We start from the raw sequence: 18,273 nt of genomic DNA on the forward strand, positions 1-18,273 counted from the left end.
AAAATCATTTTTAGTAAATTAATATAAATTTCAATTTGAGAAAAAAAGTGGTTAGTTTAAAAGTTTAGTATCTTATGTAAAAAAGCGATTAATGAAACCTAATAACTACATAATTAGTAATTAAATAACTTTTTCAACCATTTTTTTTATATGTAAGTAGTAGTCATACACACATCGTATACAGTTCAGACAAAGGTACATACACATGACCACTTGGAGGTACATGATAAAATAAGAATACCACCCATGACAAAATCAGTATTCAAGCGGTATTGCTGCAACTTTGGTGTAATGGTTCTTATGAGTACATGCGTGAACACACGCTTTGTGGATGATCACGAAGCAGAATTTGTATTTTACAAACTCTTAAATAGGGAACGGGTTTATTACTGAACAACTGAAGCAAATGATTTTTCTAAGCTAGTGTGAAACAACATATCCAAGTCTATACTTGCTCAACCAAACAACATATCCAAGTCTCAAACAACATGGGCAAGTTCAAACCAATAACTAATCTGACAGTCTGCATAAACAAAACATAAAAATCATTCACCTCTGGAACCATTAAGCTGATAAAAGTTCACAAAATCCATATACATCAATCCTACATTCTATAATACTTCATCATACTAATTCTAACCAATATAATTACACCTTGCACCAAGTCATAGAAGATTACACCATACAGGAGCTCCAGATGCACCTAAAAACCACCACAATGACAAAGAAATAGGTGAATATATAAGTTATAAAAGAACTCAGAGTTTGGCAATGCATCACATATGGTTAAGTCAAAGTTATTATATTCCATGCAAAATTGGTAAGGAAGTTTTCACAAGTAGTAATACTTGAATGACAAGAGGCCCCAAGCTTGAAGATCTTTTCGTATTTCTTTCACTGGTACTTCTATAAAATTGAGGCATTGCTTTATATTTTGATCTTGTGCCAACTATCATATATAACAACTACAAAGAATTCATTTCGAAAATGCCTCCTTCAAGACTTCAAGTGGCATTGAATGGTAAAGTTTTACAATTATATATATAGATTGCAAAATGGGTGGATTGGGTAACACATAAATACAGGTTTGTGTCAAAATGGTTGGATCGACTCGCGAACACATTTTTGTCTATTTCATCATTAAACCTTACACTAAAATAATCTATGAAACATACTAAAAATATATATTCTCAAAATATTAGAAGATTTGAGTCAAGAGGTTCCAAGCATCTGAATTTTTGGCAACTTTTGGCCCCTTTGACCCATTTTCCTTAGAGATCTTAATTTACACTACATATCCCGCCTTTAGAGAAACGAAACTGGCCCATTTTCAAGTAATGGGTCGAATATACCCCCACCCCCTACTCTTGAGTTATCAAACTAAAACCAAAACAATTGCTAAAATGTGATGCATTAGATGGATAAGAAAAGAAACTGACCCATTTTAATTAGTTCCAACTTCCATGTATCCATTGCCATTTCCCTAGATCAATTCCAGTTCTTGCACCATCCAATATAATACATTAAAATCAAGCTTATTACTACTACTGGTGGCATCTTGTTACATGCATTCACAAATTAATAGCATTTCAATACAAACCAAAGAGCAAGTTACCTTGATTTTTGCCACCATGATCTTGAACCTATCAAAGTCATTCAGAGATGCCCTCTTCTTTTGCACGATAAGCTTCCTTCCCCATGAATTGTTCTCTCACTTGTTCTTGACATCTGAAAAAGATCATAGAGTCAGCTACCCACTGAACAAGTCTCAAACAACATGGGCAGGTTCAAACACCCAATTGTTCAAGGACTGGAACATGGGCAAATTTAGGATACTTGCCCATGTTGTTCAATGTACTTCGTTTTTAGTTTGATCAAGTTATCTTAAAGTTTGTTTAGACAAACTTAGGATTGTTCAAAAACCCATGTGGGTTTTTGAACAAAACTCCACTATTTGACCATTTTTACCATACTACTCCTACCTTTGCCAAGATAGTCCACCATGCACCATTGCAATATATCTTTTTATTACCAAAAGGATAAATCCTTTCCATTAGCTAAAAAAGTCAAACCTGCATATTTCCAACACTTAGCAATACAAATGCAATCATGTCCTATTTCCTAATTAACCCTTGTTCAAAACTCAAAACTCATTCCTAATTAACCCTTGTTCAAATGACCAGGAAATTAGTTCTGAGAACGAAGTCTTGAAAACCTACACATTTAAATAAACTTGGTACAATATTGTTTATGACTTACGCCAATTGTTAATAATATCTTTGTTTACATGAACAGAGAAATGGTTTGTGAATCAATTAGACCAGACCTAGCATTTCGACCTGTACTGAAAAGAAAACCTGACAACCGAAAGTTGTTTCAGCCACTACGCAGCCCACCTGACCCACCCATCTTACCACCTACTATTTTGACTACTACATAGTAAGAATGGTACAAACCTCATTTGGGTATAAAGCTCCAGGACTTCTTTGATGAATCAAAACAGCCCAAGTAAGAACCGCAGTTGTTTCATGCCCGACAATATGCATAGTCATTAGGTCATCTCTTAGCTGTTTTACGAAATTGTAAAAAAAAACACATAATTTAAATAAAAAATACTACAATAAGTTTGCATTTATAATTTAGAAATTCAAAGGATGTGGAACATGGATGAACTTACATGACGTTCATCAACATCAACTCCCCTCATGTCAACTAAGAAACGCAGTAAACTTGCATCCTGGAATAACATATAACCATAACGTAGCAAATTAAATAATTATAAAGCATCATCAGGTATATTACACACCTTAGAGATTTGCGTAGTCCCTTTCTTGCAATATCTCGACATTCGTTTCCTACCAATAACATTTTCAATTTTAGTAATAGTCTCTTGTGTATTCCTTTTATTCTGTTGAAGCAAAATGACTACTTACAGATGAAACCTTACCTTTAATTGAAAGCTTTCTTCCCTTCCACCTTTGTCTTTGAGCATGTAGTAATAATACAAAACAAAACTGAGTCAAAGTTCAGCAACCAAAAATCAAACAAAATCTAAAAACACAAAACAGAATTCAACTTAACTATAAATCAAGTTATGTTTGATATAGAGAGAAAGTACTTACCAACCATGATGACGTTCTCATATTCTCTTCTTCCTTTGGAGTTTGGAAGCACTTACCACTTTTATGGGATTCAGATCTACAAACACACAAAAATATTAGATTATATATAACTTAAAAGAAAACTGGAATTTAGATAGTAAATGATAAAAGAGAAATTACATGATTAGAGGTAACATAAAAACAGATTCCATTCAATTGAACCCTTTTTTAAGGTGATTATAGTCTTCAATTGAACCCTTCATAAGGATATAAACGAAAATCCTGGATAATAAAAAGGAAATTACCGAACTTGGGCGTGAATTGTTACTGAGATCAGAGAGTTGAGGGCATGAATTGTTGCTCCTTTTTACTAATTCCATAGAACCCACATGGATAGCTACTTTTTCATTCATCTTTAGCCTGATCCAAAATCTTAATATAACAAACTTTTTTTTTTAAAAAATGATTTCATAAGGTATATAAATAACGCACTTAGAAACATGAATAAAAAATTTGATTATTAAGAAAAAGATCTCGAGAGAAAGTAATTACCAGATCTATAAACTACAAAGCACATCCGATCCTTTAGATATATTCTCTTTAATCTTCAAACTTCAACCTAAAATTCTTCATGGTAATCAAGATCTAGTTCCTGAAACAACATAAAAGTAAAAGTGTGTACATGAAGTTTAGAAAAAGATAAAGAAAGAGATTGATTTGATTTGTGAGTTTGATCTTAGAGACAAAAGTGTAAATAAGAGTGTATGTTTCTCTCTCCTCTTCAAACACTGTCAGAACAAATATCTATATCTATATACACATACTCACATATATTTAACATATTCAAATTTTTTAATATCCCGCCCATTCCATGGAGTAATGTCTCACCTCTCAACTTTATCTAATTTCAATTTCAAAATATATTGCTCTTATCCCGCCTATTTTCAATTTCAACCCACACTCAAACACCTCAAAATATATACCAATTTCATCATCCCCTATGTCATACTTCCAATGTGGCGTGATTGTTTGCTTAACAACTAAGCATTTTTTAAAACCTAGGCAACCCTCCCTTAGTATGTAAGTAAGGATACCCCTAAAATCATATTTCATTAATTTAAATATTTTGACTATTAAATATGGATGTTTACTCCACTGCCATCACGAGAACATTTAGTTTTCTTCTAATCGTAACTCATAATACATGTTCTTTCTCTCACACACACATGTGTGTGTATGTATGTATGTATGTATAAATTTGTATATGTGTCTATTAGCCTATGTATATAGATAATAGATTTATATATTTTCATGTGTATTATTATAAAATCTGAAACATTTTCCGAACTATAAAGCTTCAAGACGGTACGTTTTAGGTAGTTGATGACTATGAATTCGTAGTCATGTCTTTGCAAACATATATAGCATCCCGACAAACTAGAGAATTGATTACACGTTCCTTTTTTATCACATTAAATTATTCAAAAACGGGTGGCTATTGTTCCAACATGGCATCAAAGAAATTCGTAGCGTAATGGCAATGGTGGTCAGAGACGGCATTACCAAAATCAAACAAAAAGAGATTACGAATATTGTGGTCGTTAGGTTTCTTTGGAATGAGTATGGACTCTAGTGACTTTGGTAGACACATATAACTTGATTACTTAAACAATGTAAGGGTATTCTTGTCTTTATAGATAAAATTCCTTGTAACTCCCTAAAATAAGAAAAAATGTCACAAATGGTCCCTGTGGTTTGTCACATTAGCGTTTGCCCCCTGTGCTTTTTTTTCATTGCTTATGGTCCCTGTCTTTTTCGTTTTCGTTGCGAGAAGCCCCTGACACTAACTTCCGTCCAAAATCTCCGTCTGAAGAGGGTATTTTTGTCCATTAAACTTTCACAACCACCGTATTTTATCCTTTTTATTTGTTTTTCTCATTAAACCCCCAAATCAAAATTAAAAAATACTGATTTTTGTTTCTTCTTTCTTTCTTCTTCCTCCCTGGTCTACAAACACCCACACAATCAATCAACATGCCTTATTGTTCCTGTGGAAATCCATCTATACTTCGAACATCATGGACTCCTCTTAACCTAGGTAGAAGGTTTAATGTCTGTTCCAACAAGGTAATGAATTGTGGGTTTTTTCAATGGGTTGATCCACCTATGTGTTATAGAGCTGTCGAGATAATACCTAGGTTATTAAGAGCAAAAAACAACCTTGAAGCTGCTCTGCGTAGAAGAGAACAACAAGTTAGAAGGTTGAAGATGTACCTAGTTTTTAGCTGGATGTTCTTTCTTTTTGTATTTATATTTTGCATCTGAAATTGTTAGCTATGCTAGTAGTTTTAAGTTAGTTGTTTGTTGTGTGTAATGTAATTCTGTTAATGTAATTTTGGAGTTGGATAAACTGCAAAAAAGTTTTTAGCATAATCTGCAAAATAAAAAAAAATAAAAAAGTGCATAAAATTGTGCATACATAAACTGCATACATAAAAATGAAGTTGCATAAGTCATAAAAATGAATGTGGGTGCATAAAAATGTCATACAAAAGTCATAAACTGCATCAAACAACAAACTGCATAAGTCATAAAATTCATACAAAGAAAACAAAAATAAAAGAGAAAGTAACAATTAAGTAAGACATGACATGACAACTATATTATTTAACGATTTATTTATTGCTAATTTATTAGTGATTAATATTAATATTGGATGAATTGGAATATATTAATTGAAAAATAAAATAGGAAAAACATAAAAATTTGACACATATGTAAAATGATGATTTGTTAAGATTAGAAGATAGCCACATAAGCCCTAATATATCATCTTTTAGTTGTATAGATAAGTAAATAAAAAAATAGCTTTCATGTTAAAAGTTATGTGGGGAAAATACTTAAAATACTCCTAATGATTATATTATACTATCAGTCTTTAATTTTTTTAAATATCATCTTTAACTCTTTATATCAACTACTTTTACATTAATTATCTACACCACTAGATGCCACCTCCACATTGTCGTTGTCACAAACACCGTCGCATTACGGGGATACCGTGTTATCTACCTATATGACTAATACTATTGAAACTCAAAGATGTTGATGTTGATTCACCATATGGTTGCGGTGGTAAATCTTCCCCAAATATCATGGGTATGATATTGGTTTGAACCGTTGATGGAATGTATGATGTTCGTATAGTTTCCAACTCTACGGCTACTTCTTTCATTGTTGGCCTATTTCTTCCGTTCATATTCAAGCATCGCATTGCAAGGTTAGCTATTAAAAGAAGCTCATCCCTATTAGCCTCATTAAGCATCCTTGCATCAAAAGTAGACATAATACGCCCTTCTTCCATAGCAAACGTAAAGTGTGTAGCCAGACTTCTGTGTTCTCCAAATCTAGTGAGTGAAATTGCCTTTTCTCCAGTTATCAATTCAACCAAAACAACTCCGAAGCTATAAACATCACTCTTCTCGGTAAATTGGCTAGATCGGAAATATTCAGGATCTAGATAGCCAAACGTACCTTTTACCAAGGTAGTTAAGTGAGTCTGAACCATTGTTACCAGCCTTGAAGTTCCAAAGTCAGAGACTTTGGCCCTGTATTTATCATCCAAAAGTATGTTTGTTGTTTTGATATCCCTATGGTATATTGGAATTAATGCTGCTGAATGTAAGTAAGCAAGTGCTCCTGCAACCTCTGTAGCTATTTGTAATCTCATATTTAATGAAAATGGGAACTCGTTATTATCATTGTGAAGAAGAGCATACAAGGTCCCATTTGGAATGAATTCAGAAACTAGCAAAGGAACCTCTGTTTCTAGACAACATCCCAGTAGTTTGACCACGTTCCTATGATTGACTTGTGAAAGAATGACCACTTCATTGATGAATTGCTCTAATTGGCTTTCATCGACCACCTTTGATTTCTTGACTGCTACAATTCTTCCATCAACTAACATACCTTTGTAGACAGTACCTTGACCTCCCCGCCCAAGAACTCTGTTTTCGTTAAAGTAGTCAGTGGCTTTCTCCAACTCATGAGACGTGAAAAGTATGGTTTTATCTACCAAAGATGGGTCAGCTTCAGCTTGTTGTTTTAATAGTATACCACCATTGCGTTTAAAAAACCTCTCTCGTTGTCTTTTTTCTTGTGTTTCCTTGATCACTTTGTACAATATATAACTTATTGCCACGAGAACAAGCACACCAATGCTTAAGCTAACACCTGAATGTAGTCCAAAAGGAAAAATTGCTTAGTACCCGGCAGTTCTATATATGGGTCCATGCTTAAAACTTGTGAAATTCCTAATGTATTTACCGACCGGAAACGAGACAGGATGGAACCGGTATGTTAACATTTGGAATATTCCACAATTATTTTTGTTAGAGTCTATCATTATCAAAATATATGACACTGGAAAACATTGATGAAATCACTAAGAAATTTCATCTATTTTCAAAATTTATTTCTTGTCATAGTGGAATTTTCAGGCTATTGTGTACAAGCTAGGCTATGTGAAGAAAACATGTTAAATAGCTTTCCAAATCGTGTAAACTGGACTACCTCTGGTTAAATTGCTTTCCAATTTGTTAGAACTGTTTCTTTTTTTGAACAGTAGAAGAAACACTTGTAACAAATAACAAATCTAAATAAATGATGACAAGGCGTTATAATCTAGTTATAAAATATAAGGGAGAGAGTAAACATTACATACCTAAAATAACAACTAAGCTGAGTGATTTCCCCGATGCTAGTTTTATAGCATGTTTATTAGAATTAGGATCAATATTTGTATCATTCTTTTTGCTACAATAAAGGTCTTCTTTGTAAACAGAACCATCAACGTTATATATTAGGCCTTGACTGAGACAGAGAGTTCCATTATCTCTACACTTTTGACAAACACCATCATGATCAATTGTATTCATATATGCTGTAAGAGAAAGTTAGATGTTAAAATAAATAATATTGGGCAAAAAATATAAACTAACACAAGAATGCTTGCATCCAACCAAATTAAAATATTGATCGAATTCACAAACGTTTTAGTTTCTAGAAACCATATTTCTCCGAATTCATGTATTTAGTGTCATATGTTACTGAATAAATACAAGATGGTTTTTAAAAAGTAAGGGATATTGCTAATTATGTGAAGTCGATCAAAGTTGATTTCTAGATTGTGTAGTTACCTTACCATTATTAGCATAGCATCCATCTTCAAAATACGGATTTCCTGAGTATATCAACGGATCATAGTCGCATTTCCAAGTAATTACTGAAGTTCCATTACCCAAATGGAGTATCAGCTTTTTCCTGACAGAGTAACAAGTGACTCGATCATAGTCAATCTCTGATAGAGTCCACAATAGGGATATCGGAACAAAAGTGTCTAATTCCAAGTTTCTAGAAATAGATGATTGGCTTCGCTTAATGTATGCACTTGTATCCATCACAAAGGCAGACCCACAACCTCTATCTCTACCCTGTTTTTTTTCCAAATCCATAATAAGGCTAATATTGTAGGATTTGAGATAACGAGGAGGAATTGTGGTTTGGCAACAATTTATGCCAAAGCAGTTATTGTTTCTTTTTTCGCTAAGAGTATTGTTCATGAGACAAGATGTGGAACAACCCGTTAGCACACTACTCCCGTGATCCATCATCACAGCGTTACCACACCCCTTAAACATAAATATATTGTGTGGAGCGGAAAGCCAGAAGGGGCTTCTACCAAGATCAATGGCATTCGTCTGACTGATATTCGTAACTGGATTTTGGCAGTCAGTGAATGTTGGTTTTGGTGTACTAACAGTGATTGTTTGATTACTCAAGTTAACACCTACAACTTCAAAGTGGTTGAGTGCATGTAGATATGGCGTCGAGGAGTTGCAATCCACGACATACCATTCGTTGATAGCACAGTTTGGCCCGATTCCAAAAGGGTATGGAATCGTGACATTCCCACACATATCATTACACCCTGGCTTGGCATAACGGCCAAGGTCTTGTGATGCCACTCTTAATGAAAGGACGATAAGTAAATAGCAAGCTTGAAATAACTTCATTTTCTTTGTTAAGGAAGATGGGTTTTTTTTTTTTTTTTGAATGGAAAAAAAAATATCATCCAGAATTTGTTAAGAAGCTAGGATGACTAATAAACTAAATCTGTGTTTATGTGTATGTATATATATTGGTGCGTTATCATAAAACCATTAATGAAAGTCTCCGTGTGTGAACTCCTCAATCTTTTGACGAACGAGCCCACCAAACGACTCTTTAAAGTTGACTCATATTTGAGTCATTAAATATGGTGTTGTGTCCTAAAATGAAAGACTATAAAAATAAAATAGAAAAGGTATCCTCAGCAACACACCGGCATAATCTTCTCTTTACACATTTCTAGTTAGAAAAGTAATATTCAAATCAAAATTGTTTTTTTTTTTTCGAACTTTATTAATTCATGTCAACAAATTTTACTCGAGATATAATTATGTTATGTTACCTTTAAACACACGCTTATGCTTGGGCTAAATAACATAAATAAAATTACACAATTAACACATAGTAGAAGTAGACAAGCCTTGTTTGGATGTTCATTAAAAATTTAAAGCTCCAGCTCCAAAAAGCTCCTAAAAGCTCCGAAAAATCTTTAAAATAAAAGCTTGTATAAGAAGGGTAGAAGCCCCATTTCCAAGCTCCAACTCCAAGCCCCTAACGAGAGTCCCAACCCGAAGCTTTTGTGCGAAACATACCCGACTAACTTATAAAACTTAGCTCATGTGTTACGTAGGTGAGCTTTCAACTATAATAAACCAATTTATAAATATTGTATGAATTATGTGTGGACGTAGTATTAACTTGCCTTAAAAAAATATAGAGTCAACAAATATACATTAGTATGTTTTAGTCAATAGTCAACATCAGCTCATTAGTCATTGGCACAGCACCTTCGAGTCTTACAGTCAACAATTTTTTGTTAGAACTACACGTTATAATTGGCTACAATGAAAGCAGTGTTTTAAAAACCCATTTTTTAGTACACCGAAATTATATCTGCGCCCGTTCGCACCGGTAGTCAAACGGGTCACAAACACAGTTACACACAGTCGACAGTCCCAAACACTTGAACCCATATCAACCTTTTTGGCTTTTTGAAAAAGTGGATCACAGACTAAGACACGAGCATGAAAGTTAAAGTCATAAACACAAAATCATAAGTAAAAGTGTTAAAAGCATCTCCGAGTCTCCAACGCATGTACCAAATAACCAAATGTGATATAATACGAATACTTTTTTTATACCAGAGTGGTTTCCACTCCAATGTATACACCAAACATTTATCACAATTTGTTTTTCTCTTCAATATTTCACACAAAATAAATTTTATTTTTAAAATTTTAACACTTAGGTAACAATTAGTTAATCAATATCTAACTAAGGTACAGAAGAAAAATTAATATATGTGTAAGATGATTATTCACAAAGAGAACAACACCTGTCAGAGTCTCTGAACTACCATCATCAGAACCATCCTCCATCTAACATCACCATCTCAACGCAGAAACAATGATACCTTTGTGTTACTGTTGCTGTTTTTTTAGTTCACCATAGACCATTGTCGGAATCACTCATGAAGTCATCACCGGAGTCTTAGTGTGGTAGTGTACGTACTTATTGATGGCAACATCGGTTTTTGGAAAGGGCAAGAAAAACGCAAGTTCCTCGTTCTTAGTAGCCCATTAAGAATAACAACAAATTTTTTTTTGTTAGATTGTGGCATAATCTCTTCCTCATTATTGGGAGTGAGATAATCCTGAATTTGACTTTTTATGATAAAACTCAAAGATATGCAATTAAGTAATTTCCACTTTGAAAATCATTATTGAGGATTGGAAAACCAGACAAAGATGGGAAAATAATCCTCATTCAAGTTAAGACGATACATTAATACACCTGCATCCAATGCAACCTCCATATAGTATGTAACCACCCAAATGTAAATGAAAATGGAAGCAATGAGATGATTGTTTAAACCTCAAATCAACCTGGTGCCATTTCATCTGTCTTCCTCCAATAACATGCAAATGTAGATGGTAAACCAATTGACCTACACAAGCATATCAACACCATAAATTCAAAATCCTGGGATCAGTTGCAGATACAAAGTTACAAACACACAACTTATTTTGAATTCAGGAAGGAAAAAAAAAATTACATGCTGTAGCACCGCTGTTTATGACAACACGGAATCCGTCAACAATGCCTTCTTTTTCTGCTACTATTTTCGATGCATGCAGAAGATGACCCTTATGTCTTCGTGTTTTGGTTCAGCCTAACATAATTTTTAATTTAAAAAAAAAAAAACAGTTTAATATGTTAACATTGCAGAAAAGTAGAAAACATTAACCCTGGTGCAAACAGTAAAGTTGTAACTGTAGTGCTTCAATAGTATGTATGATCAAGGTCACATATCATATGATACTAGCTGCCATTATCTAGATGGAGTTTCTAAATCTTGATAGGATGTATGTGTCTGTCAGTCTGTGTATAATAACATAATTATATACTTGTGACATACAATTCAAACATTCAAATAAAATACATCTAATAAGGAACTAAGAGAGTATGCAATGCCGTATCAAGAAGAACTTTAACAGATCAATTTAGGATTAGGCAGTAAGAGGCAGATAAAGAGAGTTGATGATGTAAAGGTGTCTGAAGTCTGAACTTGTTTGCTTGTTTATAATAGGGTGTGCCAATCAAGTCTTTGCATAATCAGGCTATGTTTCTTAAAAATATACTTTTACATGACTATTGTGTGAAGGACTTAACTAAATATTTTCCATTTAATATATGACCTACATGGCTACATTGACTAGTAACCGACATGAAAAAACTTGGTTTATTACTTATTGATTTCCCTGATATGTAAGGTTAACAAATCCATTTACGAGTACAACGTAAGTAAGTTTTTATATCAAGTAACTAAGATTTTAGGCAAAGTTTCTGCAATCTGTTGACTTCCATCTGTAATTGTTTCAAGTTTCCTAATCTTTTTCCTTGTCATCTTTTCACAAAGGGTTATGAAAGTTTTCTAATGCCTATGCATTACTTTCTAAATGACTATGGGATTATGAAAATGAGACTGAAAATTCTCCAAGATAATGTAGTTATCCTTATACATATCTTAGCAAAATAGTTGCGACACTAAAGGAAAAGGAAAAAAAAATAAAATTGACAAGCCCTGTTAAACCATCCCTGAGCTTTGGAATCACTAAAACATGAACAGGTGATTGATAACGTTTTATCGGTCTTTCCTTATCTTATATACTACTGTATGTATTTTGACTCTATGACAATATATAACCCTTTCAAAACCAAAAAGATTTACCTTTGTGATATCATGTTTTATGAAAGCATTAAACGATTATCGAGCATTTTAAAGACTGAAAAGCTACTTTACACATATCACTATGTACTTATACTTGACTCTAGTATATGATCCAGTTAAATAGCTAATGAATTCAAGAATCATGATTTAACAAAAACAGGGACAATACATTGTTGGGGCTCCGGTGTTTGCTTCAGTTGCAGCTGCTCTATCAGAAGCCTCTTCATCGTGCATCGCACTCACACAAGACATGGTCCTACCAATCCAAAAATAACAAGAGAAATGAGTTCAAACATACATACTATTAACAAGCTTCCTAATTAGGAAGATACTCGTAAAAGTTCATCTGCATATGATGTCTTGATTAAAGCCAACTACACGTTATCTTTAGTACTAAGAGCAATACACATTGTTCCCAAAATTCCGACACCCGAGATCTCTTGTGAGGATATCAAGACGCCTGACTACTAGGCCATCGTGGTGGTTGAAATCTGTAGTTGGTAATATGTACCTAAGTTTATATGGATCCACTGTATCCAACATTCAAATATATGTATCCATTGTATCCTATGGCATCGTTAACTAACATGGCAACTTATATCGATGACATAAAAAGCATTACTAATAGACAATAACAACATTTGAAAGTCGGATGTTAACTAACATGGCAACTTATATCGATGACATAAAAAGCATTACTAATAGACAATAACAACATTTGAAAGTCGGATGGTAAGGCATGGGAGTATTTGGGATTGCTTATTAATTGCTTCTTTTTTTAGAAAAAAACAGATAAGCAATAACTATTTATACCTTTAGGAAAATGCTAAATAAAGCCCTTACAGCTTCACTTAACGTGCATAGAAAGATTGTACATTTCCATATTAAAAGTCCACCCCCTCTATAGTAAGCGTACAACTAATTAATGCACCTTAACGAAAGCCCTTTTAGGGATTCGTTTAGCAAAATCCATATCTTTATCGTAAAAAGCATTAAAGCATAAGCTTATTAAAATAATCAGATAAATGCTTACACATAATCAATCTCACACACCCCTTAATACCTAAAACCCAATTAATTTTATTTTTATTTTCATTTTTGGTTTTTGAATATTTCCTAAAAATTAAATTGAATTTGGGGAAAAGAAGGAAGGAAACCTTTGAAAAAGATGAAATGGGGAGGGAAATCGAGATGGTCTTGGTTGCTGCTTCAAAGCTCCATTGAAGAAGATGGGTCATTTTATTTGTTCCTTTTTATCTTGGTCTTTCTGAATTTTACACTACTTTTTTCTTTTGAAAGGCAACCGACAATAACTTATCTACCATTTACCTTACAAAAAAAAACAAACTTATCTCCCATTTAAGTATTTAATAAAAAAAAAAAACCAAAATCAACCATTTCCAAAAAAGCTTCAAGCTTTGCCAAAAAAAACTTGAACAAACAATGCTGGTTTCAGCCATTCCCAGTTGCAAAAGCAGCTTCATTTCCACTGCTTCTATTCAGGTCTGTCTCTTATCTCTTTTATGGTTTGTAAAAGGTCTTAACTTTTTATTAATATAATAGCAGCATCACCAATTTTAGCTGAACAGGGAAATGGGAATCTTGGAAATCAAACACAATGTGTCAAACTAAATCCTCAACAACAACAAGGGTTAAAGTTGAAGTTTTTACAAAGATGGGGCCCACCTTTATTGGCTGCTGTTTTAGCCTTATCTCCTATCATTATCAGCCCTCCTGGTAAAATAATGTTTACCCTTTTCTCGTTATTTACTTTTGTATATGTTGTAACTCAGTTTTGAAATGAAAGAAAGCATAGTGTTTTGATGCTACTAGTTAATGTTGCTGGACATGTTAGTTAAATAGTTGTGGATTGTACCTGTATTAAAAGTGTATAATTAGTTGAGTTATACGATGATTTTGGATTTTTGATGTCAGAGTGTTTTGGGGATAGCTAATCTGAGGTGAAAAAAACTATAAGCAGATAAGTAGTTAAAACAAGCAAAAGATTAATGTGCAGTATATACTAAAAGTATGGTCTAGGAAGTGTGGCCATTTAGTGCTGTCTCATAGGCAAGGAGACGGCTTTATATGGCGTTTTCTGATTGGTTAGTAGACTAGAACTTGTATGGGTATAAGTTTAATAGCATGGGAATTTAGAAAGGATATCAGTTTGTAAACATGCCGTTTTGACCAAACAATATCTTTCAGTTCCATTCTTGTGCCATCTCACTCATCATCAAATACTGCCTCTAATGTTCAGAATAGAATGATACAATAACAGTAGTTACATGGCATCCTTTTATTCTACTCTTTAGGGTCTTTGGAAGGTAGCTGGTACATAGGCAATTGAACATTTTGTGTCTTGATGAATAATAGGGGTTTAAATTATGAAAACTAATTTCTGCGTGTACATTCATTTCATTGGTTCTAATATTCATGGAGAGGTTGCTAATTATGTGCCTTATATTTTACAGAGGAAAATTTAGTAGGGTTAGAAACTTAGAATAATCTTGAGGGTAAATCTGTTTCGTTTGGAAAAATTGTAAGGAAGAATCTACCATGGAGGAAAGTTCTTTAAACTGCTAATATATGTTGTGATAATCTTCTTTCATGACACTTATATTTCCATACTTCATAGTGTCGTATGGTCAAGCAATAGATGTACAACGAGGAGCTTCTTTGTTCGGCCGTGCTTGTATTGGATGTCATGATGCAGGTGGAAACATATTACAACCAGTGAGTTTCTGCAAACAATAGATAACATTTTGCCATCACTTCCAAATTAGCATGTTATCCATAAAAAGTTCCTCGACAATACCAATTCTCATACTCCCATTTTACGTTTTCTATCAGGGTGCAACTCTCTTTCTAAAAGATCTACAAAGGTAACAAAAGTCAACCAAAAATAGTTTTCTTTTTCTTTATCCTGTAACCAGTTAAGACTATATATTAGCAATTGATTCGTCTGTCCATAGGATATCCATGTTGGGAATTGTTCTATCTTGTAAATGGTTGTCCTTGTGCAGGAATGGGATTGACACTGAAGAGGAAATATACCGTATAACATATTATGGGAAAGGAAGAATGCCAGTAAGTTTCATATAAGGGGAATTGCCAAGAAAAGTAACATATATTACATTATTACCATTTTTGACTGCATGGGGTATGTAAGATTGCAATTTCTGGTTAATGTTCCCCTCAATATGAGAAATTTGATTTAGCGTGTTACGTTCCTCAAGGTGCCAATATTAGTTAAACGAACTATGTTACCATTTTTGCAATCTTTTCTTTTCATATATCTCAAAAAGAGGACATTGTTGTTTACCCTGCATAGAAGTGGACATTGGGGAACATACTTACTTACACATTGTGCTCATGATCACATGGGGTGTGCAGGGGTTTGGAGAGATGTGTACACCGAGGGGTCAATGTACATTTGGTGCTCGTCTACAAGAAGATGAAATAAAACTGCTGGCTGATTTTGTGAAGGCACAAGCAGATCAAGGATGGCCAAACATAGGAATAAGTGGAGATTAGTCTATCCTGTAGTTAGATGTCACTATGTCAGGATAGTGTTTTAAATCAGAAGTCTCAAAATCTTGTCAGGTAATGTAGTAATTTGTACAATATAACAATATATAGTTATATACTATCTAGTTCCAACTATCCTTTAAGATTCTGCTATTTGTTTTTTTCTTTTATGGATAGTCGGATAGAGCTTGACTGTAATCAAACATAAATTGTTCCTGCCAATGGGGTTGGTGGCCCATTGGTAAGGTCTTTGACCTTGGGGGGATCCACTTGGGTTCGAGTCCCACTTCTCACATTTGTGGGGGTGGATTAGTAGGGATTTTTCAAGGGGGTTTCATCCCAGGCATGTGTAATTTAGGAGTAGGAGTAGATTAGAATGCCATTCTAAAAAAAAACATAAATTGTTCCTAAAAAGTTGTTCTCTACTTCTCTGTTCTTATTAATATTATAAGTTAGATGAAAGAAAGGAAAAGGCGAGTAGAAACAAATATAGCAAAGGGACATAATCTTACCTCTTTTACAATATTCAAGCCGTTACCTTTTAAGTTGGTAGCTACTTACGGAAGATTTTAAATTTTACTTTTAGGTGCAAATGGGATAGTCATAGTAGGTCAAAGAGTTATACGATTGGTGGCCCATATCCTGTTTTGCAAATCTTAGTGTGCTCCAGAACTAATCAATCGTTTGCAAATACTTGGTGTATCTGAGTATGTCCAGGAGTAAGACTGGAAGAGGTTATTTTGTTAGTCAAAACAGAATAACCTAAGCACTTTAACATGTTCTCCTCCATTAAGACGAGGATATGTGACAACGGCTCTGTGAATGCTTCTAAAGGGTATACATTATCAAATGCTTTTGATCCTGTATCAAATGCTTATCCCTTTCAGAAGGTACTCGGTAAAGGCATTGATTGTTTGTTCCATATTGTAGTCAACCTTGAGAATAAAGCAAGGCTAACTGGATGGGGCAAAGATTAATCGAGTTAATTAATTGGGAAACCCACATTAAGAGAACAGTTCACAATGTTAATTGTAGTATGCCCAAAATAGGCGGGTTTGAAATAAACTGAACGGTAATATATTTGTTGGTTTTCTAGGCGCTATTGTCTGTACATAACAGACTCTTCCTATATCCAATATCAGAAATTAGGTGATAATAGAGAGAACAAATTCTCCACATTCTTGTAATATGCTGAGCTGGCAACTCTTCAGAAGGAGACCTGTATTGTTTGTTCTCTTTTAGTGCAACATATATGATTTTAATGCATATGCAAAGTGTCACACCCCGTTGTAGCGGAAGTACAGGTTAACAAACTAATTGAGTACTAACCATAGGCTAATAGAAATTACATCCATTTAATACCAAATACAAATCTAATACAAGTACAATCGTTCAAATGTGGACCCCAGAATACGGATACAAGTCATCCATATATGGAATTGGGCTCACTTAATACAAGATAAATATTTGGACCGTCTAGTACAATTAGAACTAAGAACATAATAGTCCTCCAATGTCTTACGCTAATTATACGTCCAAAGTCAAAAGAATGGCCCTATAATGCCAAGATGATCCAAGACTTATTGTTGGTTACCTGAAAAGCATGAAATTTGAGAGGATCAACTATCGAAATAGTTGGTGAGTTTACCATGTGTTTGACCAAAGTTTAGTCATCATTGAGAATACACAATGACATGTAGTTATTTAAGACAAGACAGCTGGGAGCAAAATCCGACAATATATAATGACAGTCTAGACCTAAGTCCGACAATATGACTAATATGCCTCGCACAGGATTTCCCGTCTAAAGTGGGGTGCGGACCAGAACCATGATAGTCAGTAACAAAATCTGACAAGACAACCATTAGGATCTCATAATGGTAATAACTACATAAGGGGAACATTTTAGTCTGTCAAACACATAAACATTTAGTCAACCGACAACATGGCAAGTCTAAGTCACATAGAACAAAATTTCATAAGACATGTATACACATTTTTAGACAGCCGTCAACATGGCAAACATAAGGCAAATGATTTAAGTAGCCAAATCACATGACATAGACAAAGACAAATCATTTATAAAGTAGTCGTGTATACAACAGTACATGCTTTTCAGGCCCAAAGTAAAAAGGAAAAAGGGCGCCATAAACTCACCTTAGAGATTGACGAGTTAAAAGGATGAGCAGACTTGTGAATGAGCAGTTTAGTCTCCACGTCTATCCAAACCTAGGATAT

At 33.9% G+C, this 18,273-nt stretch overlaps 2 protein-coding genes and 2 long non-coding RNA genes across 6 annotated transcripts; 1 reads left to right on the forward strand and 3 right to left on the reverse strand.

Moving 5' to 3' along the window:
• Window positions 1–528: 528 nt before the first annotated feature.
• LOC122603336 lies at window positions 529–3,866 on the reverse strand. 3 transcript variants are annotated; one of them, XR_006324449.1, is made up of 11 exons: window positions 3,654–3,866; window positions 3,407–3,533; window positions 3,123–3,198; window positions 2,948–2,982; window positions 2,807–2,855; window positions 2,678–2,737; window positions 2,457–2,567; window positions 1,983–2,072; window positions 1,616–1,728; window positions 1,440–1,500; window positions 529–703 (listed from the first exon to the last, which is right to left on the reverse strand). It is a non-coding gene; the product is annotated as an uncharacterized LOC122603336 (long non-coding RNA). The 3 variants fall into 3 exon arrangements; XR_006324448.1 differs by having other exon boundaries at window positions 2,678–2,855; window positions 3,407–3,521; XR_006324447.1 differs by having other exon boundaries at window positions 2,678–2,855.
• A 2,185-nt stretch (window positions 3,867–6,051) lies between these two features.
• On the reverse strand, window positions 6,052–9,178 carry LOC122603332 (wall-associated receptor kinase-like 6). The gene is made up of 3 exons (XM_043776008.1): window positions 8,308–9,178; window positions 7,828–8,046; window positions 6,052–7,337 (listed from the first exon to the last, which is right to left on the reverse strand). Exons 1-3 carry the CDS (start codon window positions 9,176–9,178, stop codon window positions 6,166–6,168), a joined length of 2,262 nt encoding a protein of 753 aa, XP_043631943.1. The 3' UTR covers window positions 6,052–6,165.
• Window positions 9,179–10,448: 1,270 nt separating this feature from the next.
• Window positions 10,449–13,821, reverse strand: LOC122603337. The gene is made up of 4 exons (XR_006324450.1): window positions 13,662–13,821; window positions 12,674–12,760; window positions 11,329–11,445; window positions 10,449–11,220 (listed from the first exon to the last, which is right to left on the reverse strand). It is a non-coding gene; the product is annotated as an uncharacterized LOC122603337 (long non-coding RNA).
• A 68-nt stretch (window positions 13,822–13,889) lies between these two features.
• LOC122603335 (cytochrome c6, chloroplastic) lies at window positions 13,890–16,183 on the forward strand. The gene is made up of 6 exons (XM_043776010.1): window positions 13,890–14,007; window positions 14,094–14,241; window positions 15,143–15,240; window positions 15,358–15,389; window positions 15,531–15,594; window positions 15,901–16,183. The coding sequence occupies exons 1-6, from the start codon at window positions 13,948–13,950 to the stop codon at window positions 16,039–16,041; spliced, it is 543 nt and encodes a 180-aa protein (XP_043631945.1). The 5' UTR covers window positions 13,890–13,947; the 3' UTR covers window positions 16,042–16,183.
• The last annotated feature ends 2,090 nt before the right edge of the window (window positions 16,184–18,273 follow it).

This window comes from Erigeron canadensis, chromosome 6 (genome assembly GCF_010389155.1).
Source record: "Erigeron canadensis isolate Cc75 chromosome 6, C_canadensis_v1, whole genome shotgun sequence".
In the NCBI taxonomy this organism is placed as follows: Eukaryota; Viridiplantae; Streptophyta; class Magnoliopsida; order Asterales; family Asteraceae; genus Erigeron; species Erigeron canadensis.